General features: G+C 37.3%; 1 protein-coding gene and 1 long non-coding RNA gene across 3 annotated transcripts; both read right to left on the bottom strand.

The window, feature by feature from the left end:
• Positions 1 to 3,799: 3,799 nt before the first annotated feature.
• Positions 3,800 to 4,833, bottom strand: LOC111490521. The gene is made up of 2 exons (XR_002719575.1): positions 4,620 to 4,833; positions 3,800 to 4,178 (listed from the first exon to the last, which is right to left on the bottom strand). It is a non-coding gene; the product is annotated as an uncharacterized LOC111490521 (long non-coding RNA).
• A 2,083-nt stretch (positions 4,834 to 6,916) lies between these two features.
• LOC111490369 (putative E3 ubiquitin-protein ligase LIN) lies at positions 6,917 to 10,724 on the bottom strand. Of its 2 annotated transcripts, XM_023138959.1 has the most exons (7): positions 9,596 to 10,719; positions 9,391 to 9,490; positions 8,322 to 9,289; positions 8,094 to 8,241; positions 7,728 to 7,976; positions 7,315 to 7,624; positions 6,917 to 7,239 (listed from the first exon to the last, which is right to left on the bottom strand). In XM_023138959.1, the coding sequence occupies exons 1-7, from the start codon at positions 10,621 to 10,623 to the stop codon at positions 7,091 to 7,093; spliced, it is 2,952 nt and encodes a 983-aa protein (XP_022994727.1). In that variant the 5' UTR covers positions 10,624 to 10,719; the 3' UTR covers positions 6,917 to 7,090. The 2 variants fall into 2 exon arrangements, with proteins under 2 accessions (XP_022994727.1, XP_022994728.1); XM_023138960.1 differs by lacking the exons at positions 6,917 to 7,239; positions 7,315 to 7,624 and having other exon boundaries at positions 7,802 to 7,993; positions 9,596 to 10,724.
• Between the last annotated feature and the right edge of the window lie 59 nt (positions 10,725 to 10,783).

Below are 10,783 nucleotides of genomic sequence, written 5' to 3'. Positions count from 1 at the left end.
TGAAAATGTTTATGGTTCCAGAAACTAGATACAATAAGAAATCTGTGGAGGAAATTTGAAGTAATTTGGATACCGAAAGCTCAAGAACGAAAGTCCCGAACGTCGACGATGAGGTAAGTAACCACCTTGGACTTTTCTTAAGAAATACTTGTATGAATCACTTGGATTTTCATATGAACCATAAACCAAGTATGAATTAAGGATATATGAAAGAAAAACTCAAAGAACCATGAGTTAAGGCCCTGAATCGACCAAATTGATCCGAATGTAAATAACCTTAAAATAACCCAATAGATGAACTATGATGCCTATGAAATTTTAATGTTGAGCATATTATAGCATGTTGAGGTTATATATGAAATTTGGTGGTTGTTGGATAAAAATAAGTAGGTAACCAATAAACGATGTAAAATGACCATAATGCCCCTAAGGTAATTTACCTTCGGTTCATGACCTAGATGACCTCCAAATGCTATGAAACTCTGTAGTAGATCTTATTTTATGATGTTTGATGATGTAATGAAGTCATTGGAAAATGTAAGTAGTGAAACCAAGATATGGGGGAAAACGATCATCACGATCCATACGACTTTACCTCCTAGGATGACTAACGAGGTATCCATGAAATAAGAGATTTCCCACATGTACCCTTGATCGATAATAAAACCCTATGTGCATGAGATCACGTTGGGCTATGTTGGGTTTTATGTCCTAAAACTCATAGTTTGTAAACAAAAACATATTATATTTTCATTAAAGTTATTATTGTTCGTTTATTCCGTAAAGATTGTTATTGAATAAAGTGAACTTTACGATTATTAATCTAAATCCAATAAACTAAGAACACTCTGACTATAGTATGATTACTTGAACTATATGTAGAGACATAAGAGTAGATCAAGTTCAAGTATATAGTCAAAATGATCTACAGTACAAGGATAAGGCTGAGTACCTTATCCTTGGGACACTATGGATGCGGCCCACTTTTTTACATGACATAAACAATGTGATCACTAAATTGTACATGCGGAGACATGTGAGTGGGGGCGTCATATGCAATGAGTATTGCATAAGATCGAACCATGAAGAAAATCACTCACTTTATAATGTCGCTTATTACTGAGACTGATTTTCTTTTCATTTGATGACCTAGGTAACTCGATTTTAATCCTGAGCTAACCATGAACTCTTGTTTATTCGGAATTATCCTTATATTTTCATGGTGAGAGTGGCTCAAGTTTGCCTACTCAATAGGCCTCCCATTTCAGGGGAAAGACTGGGTGAATGGCTGGGGACGTGGGGTGCAAGATGGAATTCACTCCTAGCCACTTTTAGGGATAGAAGAGAGGTAGTTCCCTTAAGTACTGACTTTAGGTCTTGAACAAGGGGTCTCACCCTCTCATTGGCCTGAGAGGGATTCAGTTTACTAGTTGGACCACAAACCAATTGTTCATTAGAGGATCAGTGAGACATAAGGAACAAGAAGTAACTTCAGAGGTAAAACGGTAAATTAACCCAACTCTAGTTACGAACAACCTGTGAAGGATCGACTTACTAATCATGGTTATATCAAATGAACAAAAATATATCTATAGTGAGAGGAGTGCAACTAATAGTAGAATGTCCTAGTAGTTAACGAATATTGGTTAACAAGGTTAATGAGTTTAACTGGCTAATCTTGGATCGTTGGAGCCCATGATCTATAGGTTCATTAGGTTCCTCTGCTAGCTCATATCGGACTAAACATATGATGAGTGAGTTCGAAGTGTTCGAATTCAAATTAGGGAGAATGCGCTACATATATACGATATATTTAACCACATTTTTGTTTTATTTACGAATTAAACAAAAAGAGAGAATATGAGATATTTAAATAAGATTTAAATATCTTAATCAAATATGTGTCGGAATTAATTGGAATTAGCATTTGAATTAATATTAAATATTAATTTGATAATTTAATTAATCATTTAATATTACTTTAATTTGAAATTAATAATTCAAATTAATTGTTGAATCAATCGTTTACTTAATTTAATGGAAAAATCCATGTTTGAGTTAATGGAATTTTGAGGTGTCAAAATTTGGTTTAACCCTTGCATGCTTGCCAAATAAACCCTACAAATTTTAGTAGAATTTTGAGTATCAAAATTTGGTGAACCTTCGTGCTTGCCACATAATCCCAAACATTTGAGTGGAATTTTGTGTGATCTCAAATTTGCATGAACATGCAAACATGACTCTATAAATAGAATGATCATGGTACATGGAAGTTCTTCCAAGGAAAAAAACCTTGAAAAAAAAAATTCACAAACTCTCTCTTCATATATACTAAATTCCTCCCAAGTTTAGTCACTCACCGGATTCCATAATCCCGTTTTAAGGCCGGAAAATAGTGGAGAAGACACTAGTGGTGGTTCGAAACCGGTTCATGAGGAAAAAGAAACTTGAGCGACAAAATGTTAGTATTCAAACTCATTTAGTTTTAATATTTTTGAACATGCTAGCTAATTTACTATAATTGATGTACTTAGAGTGCCTAAGATCCAACTTGCTTTCGCATGTGTTATATTAACACCATCAGGCTATTCATAAGAAGAACTTTTAAGTTCCAAGCTTGACCCAAGACATTATGCAAAAAAAACCTAGGATCACCAAGAATACAAGAAAACACCTAGGTTAATGCAACTATCATGCTTAACAAGTTACAAGATTCATGCCCGAAGTAACCATTATCTCCCATCACAAGGTGTACCACGAGGCTCCTATTCCTCTTTAGGTGGGATGCCCTATTATATGTACCAAGAGCAGGATGCCATGATGGGCCTATTATTTCTCTCACCTAAATGGGATGCCCTGCATTACCATTTGCCAGCAGGATACCACAGTTATTACAACGCCACCTATGTACTCACAGGGAGAAAATTAAAGTTTACTTTGGAAGATTTTTCAGGGCTGAAATACGATGCATGACATGACAGCCTCTAAGGTTTAGTTCTTGAAGACGAAACAAGAAATCATATTCTAGCTCAAGGTCTAGACATGCTCCAACTATTTTCTATAAGACCTATTCTATATGACAGGAGGATAAGTTCAAGATTTCAAGTTGATCGGAGGAAGTTTGGAAACTAAACCAAGATAGAACTTAAGAAACGCCTTAAGGAAACACCTCAAGATTCAAGACCTTTCTAGAACCCTCTAAGGAATCCATTATAAATCTATGACTTTCTAGAATAACTCATGCTAGTTATTATGTTGGGTTCATATGATTAGGAATGCATGTAACAACTTATGCCTCAAGGAATTATGAACCTTAGGAACTTACAAGATTGAGAACAAAGAACAATACCACACAAGTTCTACAACTACCAAGGCAAGAAGAATGCTAAGTACCACACAAGGATAAGGGGTCATGAACCTCAGAATGAGAAACTCAAGAATTCTAGGTAATACTCTAAGCATGTCCAATTGTGACCCATAACCTCCCACCACGCGGTGCTTTTAGAGGTCATGTTTCATCTTCTAGGTGGGATGTCCTGCACCATGTTTCCTTTGCAAGATGTCATGTTTGGCCTCATGTTTCCCCCACCTAGATGAGATGTCCTGCAACATGTTATGGGTACCCAAGGATTTGTAGGATGTCATGTTCATGCATGCACCAATTAAGTAACATTTATGGTCTATGTCATGTTCATGCATGCACCGATCATGTAACTTTTATGGTCTATGTCATGTTCATGCATGTAAGACCCCCATGATACATCATGCTTGGCTAGAACATTAACATGGATCAAGATCCAAGTTCTAAGGACAAGAACCATAGTACTAAGCCCCTCAGAGAATAATCAAGGTTTCAGAATCCAAGGACCAAGGTCTTTGGGATAGAACATGATAAGAACCCACAAGTCAAGAATAAGAAACTAGAGGGCCTAAGTACTCACGACAAGAACAAGAACAAGAAAAGAAAGAGTGTGGTACCCTAACATATCAAGAACATGATTAAGAGCTTACAAGTAGGTTGCTTATTAAGTCTTTGTACTCATTCCTTATTTTCCATTTTTTTTTCCAGGTAAGGAGCTAGTCGAAGTCGGGAGCGGACTTTGGAGCCATTGCCATAGACAAACCCACCCGTCGTCTTCAACCTTTTTTGTGTTAAAATATTTTGTGTTTTAAACACTCTGTATAAACTTTATTTTGTTATAATATAAATATAATGTATGTTATGTTTTAAATTTGATTTGTCTTACTTTACGAAAAATTTACCCATCTATTTAGAGTCATTGCGTCAGCTCGGTCCTTACAAAATGACTTTTTTGAAAGTTTGAGGGTATTTTTATTAATTTAGCCTTTTAAAAGAATTTAGACTCGGTAGCTTATAAACACCTTGAGTCCCCTATTCGTTTATTAATCTACCTATATGATTCCTATTCGTTTATTAACCTACCTATAAAAAAAAAACGTTAAATTTCAACATTAATTTTCACATTAAGTACTAAACCGTTCGACTAAATTGTTGCTTATTAATTTAGAGACTAAATTATAACAAAATTGAAAGTACATAAACTAAATCATTATAGACCAGGCTAAGCTTAGGAACCGAAAGTAATTTTTGACCGAACCTTGTTGGTTTAGTTTGGTTGGTTGCATAGGACAAAGAGTGGTGGGTTTTGGTTTGTTTTGTTTTGGTTGGCAAAGCTATAATAGCTTTCTATTGTCTTTATAATCATAGACTTCAACATGGCCTCATCTTCTCAACATGAAATAAATAATGCAATACCAACTTGGAACTTTCTTCCTTACCTTATTATTTCTTCTACATTTTTCATTGCAATTCCAAAACGTTTATGATTCGACGTAAAACATATATGTTTAGGTGTCCTTTCGTGTTGGTCGTTAGATTTCATTCCTTCCTTTTGTTATAATTAAGACTTATAATCAAAAATATTTTGTCGTGTAAGATAGTTAGAATGAAAAGTTAGCTCAACTTTCTTTTTTCTTTTTTTGAAAAAGTGATCCTTAAGAAAAGGATTTAATTAAAAAAGGAAACAAATCGAATTTTTGTTGATGTGTTATGATGAAACTATCTCTCGAAAAGATGTTTTTGGAAGGTATTGCAAAGGGCAATGATGTTAGAATAGAGTTACCAGTAAATTTAGACCAAGAGAACAAACTCTGGTTACGAGGAAAATCAAAGACGAAATTAATAGGAGGACAAAATTCACGTTAATATAGAAGGATCAGGTCATGAGGCAAAGAAGAAGAGAACGATTTGAGCTTAATCCAATCCCTCGGCCTCGGCATGAGGTCAATCTCTATAAGGGGGCATGCGTCATACATGCCCTTGACTAGTGGTACCCTTTATTCAATTCATTTTAGTTTGCCGAAGAAATGAGAACAAAAATGTGATATCCGAGTAAAAAAATGATATATGAATGAACTGAGACCACATATGAATAAGAGCGATTCTAAGGATATGATGACTAAGAAAGTTGTGAAGGAAATGAAAGTTACTACCTATATTAATAAAGTGCACCTATTTTCAGTTGTTCAATTATAGGAATTTCATGGTAAAGGTGTTTTATCGGGAGCAACTCTATATTGGGTGACCTCCTAGAAATTTTTGTGGGATGCATGTGAGTGAAGACAAAGTATTCTGGAAAGACTCGTGCTGGTCGGTGAGAATAGTCTTCAATAGTCTTCACTCTTAAGAAGAGATGAGTAGGTAATGTGTTTGATCTGTGGAGATAGTCTTTGATGGTCTTCACTCTTAAGACGTAAGGAGTAGGTAACGTGACCATATCGCAGGGGACAAGGGAATGTCGAAACCATTAGTACTGTATCTGGATTTCAAATCCTAGACATGGGTCGTTACACAAAATCTTTGTACCACATTGGTATACAATTTCTTCTCCTTTTGTAGGTCACACTAAAGCCAAAACACCGCTATACCTCTAACGATAGGTGCGTTAAAAGCACATAAATAAAAAGAAAAATACTTCGCCTAAAAACACTACTCTAAAAGTCATCTTGAACTCAAACACGTCTAGAGATGTGAAGCTCTGCCACTACCCAAGATGCAAAGACTTGAGAGCCATAAGCTTCAATAGGTAAGGAAAAAAAACTTGAGCGCAATCGTTCAAATTCACGGCTAACAAATATTGTTCGTTTTGATCGTTGTCAGCTTCACAGTTTTAAAACACGTCTGATAGGAAGAGGTTTCCATACCCTTATAAAGAATGTTTCGTTCCCTCTCCAACCAACGTGGGGATCTCACAATCCACCCCCTGGAGCACCCAGCGTTCTCGTTGGCACACCACTCAATGTCTAATTTTGATATCATTTGTAACAACCTAAGCTACCGCTAGTCGATATTTTCCGCTTTGGCATGTTTACGTATAGTCATCAGCCTCATGGTTTTAAAACGTGTCGGATAGGGAGAGCTTTCCATACCCTTATAAGGAATGTTTCATTCCCCTCTCCAACCAATGTGGGATCTCACAATCCACCCCCCTTGTGGGTCCAACATCCTTGCTAGCACACCACTCAATGTCTAATTCTAACACCATTTGAAACAGCTTAAACCCACCACTAGCATATATTGTCCACTTAGACACATTACATATCGTCGTCAGCCTCACAGTTATAAAACGCATCTGATAGGGAGAGGTTTCCGCACCCTTATAAAGAATGTTTTGTTCCTCTCTCCAACCGACATACAATCTCACACGTGACATCGTCCTCACTTACACTTGCCTCTCCCTCATAATGCATCCTCACCCCATTTATCAGAAGACACTAATAGAAACTTCCCACCAAATTCTGAAAGCAACATCACCTAATGCTTGCCTTACTCCAAAACAACACAATCCCACATAAACAAAACGGCTCAACTTCATATTTCAATCATCAAGTTTTTCACATTAACAATGCCTTTTTCTTTATACTTTCCTATGTACAAAACGACTGGAGCTCACAAATTTAACAGCAAATTACACGTAAAAGCTTGAAACATAACAATCAAACAAACACAGAAACCTGAATCATGATGAGCAGGAAATGGATTCAACCAGGAAAAAAGAAGAAACCTGAATCATGTTCTTGAGCTTGTTTCAGTATACTGATGTGTCGATCCACTTTCGACGATCGAAATGAGTTCTTCAGCTGTCCATGTCACTAAAGAAAGGTTTCGAAGATGGTCGAGAGCTTCTTCATCGAACAATCGAAAGATATGCTTACATTCTATACAAGACAAAAGAACAATGAGGATGTTTGGTGTTATACTTGACTGAAAATGTAGAGTGAAAGAACTCTTACCTGTATACTTGCTCAGATTAAGCAAAGAATATGATGCGAGTACTTGGTCCTCGACCTCTTTGTCATAATTCAAGTATTTTATCAAAGGTGGTACTAGAATCGAGGGTGCCATCAAACATAACTTGTCGTCAGTAACAACAAACAGGTATTTGCTCATCCACGAAACCATGACAAGACATGCTTTAGCTAGACTTGGGATACAACTCGTCATCGATGTCGAAAGCGCAGACAATAAACTCTTATGTCCATGGTTGAAAAACACAGTAGCTGCTTTCAGCTGCCAATTCACCACTTCCTCTTCTTCTTCATACTAACCATTTGATTTTTGAAGTGATGCAAAATTATTAAACAAATAAGTGAATCGTTTTCGGGTAAAGATAACAGAATCTAAGAGATTTGGAGATGAAGCTTACCGACTGCACGAAATCGTCATACATGTGTTTGCTGTGGAATGAACCACCAGAGTTCTCTTTGAAACCTGCCTGTTGTAACAGCCAGTTTTCTATAGTTGGTTCTCCGGTACACGAAAACCGACCTCCCAAAATCAAGAGAGCTCTCGCCAAATTCTCCTGTGTTTTTTCATGAGATATTCGAGCGTTCAAGGACGTTATTATAGTCACGATGGCCTCTTCCCGGAATATGGTGCAGTTGAGAGGGTCTTCCTGCAATGTGACTGCAACTTCATGTGGGAACCATTCAATTTCAAAGTATTTAAAAGCAATCACTGATGAACAGTCAGTCACAAGTGTTCTATTTGCTTGTCAAAGAGACCAAGTTACCATGAAATCAAGCTGCAATAGTATTGTTGCAACTAAAGGCTGCTCCTCGGGCCGAGCTCGTTGAAGGTAGACCGACAAAACGTTCATGATGCTCAAGCCATTCCATCCATCTTTAAGTCCATCCAAGAGTCTACTGATCCTTGTTCTTCTGTATTCAAGAAGCTCGGTTAATGAGTAAGCTACTATAATGCAACAAAAAAGCAAGAAGAACAAAAAAACGTTCCATACCGACTAAGACAGAGTAGATCTACAAGCAAAGCCAGACCACACCTATCAGAGTTTGTGTTGCTTTCATGAACAATAAGTTCAAGAAGTGAAGCTTTGTTCATATTCTCGGCCAAGTAGTTTCGACAGCTCCCATCAGCTCGAATACAACACATAATTATCGAAACGGATTTCTTTCGTTCTTCAATCTCACCTTCCTCCAACCTTCTTAGCAGCAAACTTAATCCACCAAGAGCAATCAAGTGTCTACAATTCTCTAAGTTTCTATCTTCATCAAACCCTTTAAGAAGTTGATCTAAAAGGTAAAATGCTGCTTCATGTGGCATGCACCGAACCGAGAATAACGTTTGTAATTGACCTCCGAACTCTAATACTCTAAGAACTAGAGGTAACCATTCAACAGAAACCATTTGTTTTGCTTGTGGCTTTGATAAGTAAAGAACAATTGATGCTTTAAGAAATAAACTACTACTTTTCAAGAGTTTAAGAAACACTTGTAGCTGTGGATCAGAACTCAATATAATCTGTCTAATAATCTCATTCTTTGCAGCAAGTTCAGCTAAAACTGATATCACTAATTCTAAAATCTCATCATCATTGGAAGCTAACAGAACCTCTAGCATTCCCTCAATGACCGGTGGCTTTGATAACGCAACCTCAATGGCAGCGTCACCGTGAGCATCCAACCAAGCTTTCGTTACGACACGAACAGCTATCTCACAGTCATTTAAAATATCCGACGAGCAGATTGTAGCTATGGCCCTGCTCACAACACTAGAAAGATTATGGTTTCGTCCTTCCACTCGGATAGCGTTTTTCGCAACTATATTACTACTTTCTGAGTGTTCTTTTGTTATGTTCTGACATGTGAAGAAACTAAAATAGTCAGACTTCACGGTCTCACGCCATGAGTCTGTGTTATGAGTTTTGTAACGGAGGATGGACGACGTTATACCGTTGCTAAGTTCGTCCTGCATAAACAATATCGAAGCCAACAAAGATAGTTCAGACGATTATCTTAACGAAACGAACAAAATGATTTGATTTTGAAGATGGTGATAGAGTTACAGACATGAACAGGAACACTACTTTCGTTTGAACTCCTTGCCTTAGCTGCAGACCTCAACTCGGCCAATTGCTGGTCAAGACTGGGACCAAAAACAGCATGATATCTATTTTCATCACCATAGCAACATAAAACAAAACGCATCAAATTATTATTCAAATGGATCTATAACTTCAAATAATGCAAAGAAACATAACCTTGATGAACTTACAGATTCTTATTCGACGACGACGACTGCGAGAAGTACGAATCCGACGACCTTCTCGACATTCCATGGATGGATTTTGAAGGTAAAGACACCACAGGAACAGGAGGAGCTTTGGCTCCATCTTTGAGCCATTGTATATAATACACTGCAAATTGAGCAGTTCCCATATCCATATACTCATTATAGACCTTACTCAAGGCCTTGATTGTCCTGTTCTTGTGTTCATAATCCAAATTAGACACAAATTCAAGCTCCTGATTGTACCAAACCTTCAAATGGAGAAGATGGGGGAGAAAAAAATGCTCCCAAAGCTCAGGAAGCAAATGGGTTCGAGCAAAAAATGGATAATCACAGAACAATTGAAGAACATGCTTAGCAGAAACCTTCTCGTTCTTCTCTATCTTATAAACAATCGCTAAATAAAGCAGAGCACAAGCAGAGAGATGAGAACGAGTACCATTTTTCATCGTTTTTGTTGCGGAAATCACCATATTCAGAAGCCCAATGGAATTCCTCGAAGCTTTAACTCTCAATTCCTTTTCATTTCCATAACGTTCTTCAACTAATCTATCAACACTCTTCATACCCATCTCCAAATTGCCGCAAATCCCACACGATTTACACTTTTTTCTCACCATTTCCCTAAAACTCTCATCCTTTAAGTACCGACCCACATACCCACTAAGAATCGAAACCACAGCTCTAATAGCAATTCCATCAATGGCGGGCTCCTCCACTTTAGAACCCTCCATTGATTTACAGAGCGAGGTCTCGGAAACCGAACCCACTCGTTTCGATGAATATACCGAAGACCCATTTCGCACAAGAGCTTTATCGAGCTTCTTCTTTGAAGAATCGATGATTTTCTTGTCATGGCATATGTAAATGGGCAGAGTAACAGAGCCATCTGAAACTGTTCTTCTTCTTCTTCTTCTTCCTCCTCCTCCATTGGGCCTCGAGGGCTTTCGATTATTGGAGAAATTTTCCCCCTCGAAGCCTTCTCGAGTGAGCAATTCTTGTAGAGACGCCATTGTTGAGGAGATTGGAGCAGAAAAGAACAAAGATTATGGGTGAATGAAGGTGTAGAAGAAGAGAAGGAAATCGTTTAGCCAATCCATTTGGACCGGCCGGATTGTTCGTTTGTTTTTTTTTTTTTTTTTTTTTTTTTTTTTTTTTTTTTTTTTTTTTTTT

This window comes from Cucurbita maxima, unplaced genomic scaffold (genome assembly GCF_002738345.1).
Source record: "Cucurbita maxima cultivar Rimu unplaced genomic scaffold, Cmax_1.0 Cma_Scf00015, whole genome shotgun sequence".
NCBI classification, from domain to species: domain Eukaryota; kingdom Viridiplantae; phylum Streptophyta; class Magnoliopsida; order Cucurbitales; family Cucurbitaceae; genus Cucurbita; species Cucurbita maxima.
Note: the sequence above shows the minus strand (reverse complement) of the source record. Positions and strands in the feature narration are given on the sequence as shown.

Excerpts from the sequence above, each read along its gene's own strand:
- LOC111490369 (XM_023138959.1), bottom strand. The coding sequence starts at position 10,623 with ATGGCGTCTCTACAAGAATTGCTCACTCGAGAAGGCTTCGAGGGGGAA. Across the intron at positions 7,977-8,093 it reads TATTGCAGCTTGATTTCATG|GAAGACCCTCTCAACTGCAC; the intron begins GTAACTTGGTCT and ends GTCACATTGCAG. Across the intron at positions 7,625-7,727 it reads ATGACGATTTCGTGCAGTCG|TATGAAGAAGAAGAGGAAGT; the intron begins GTAAGCTTCATC and ends TCAAATGGTTAG.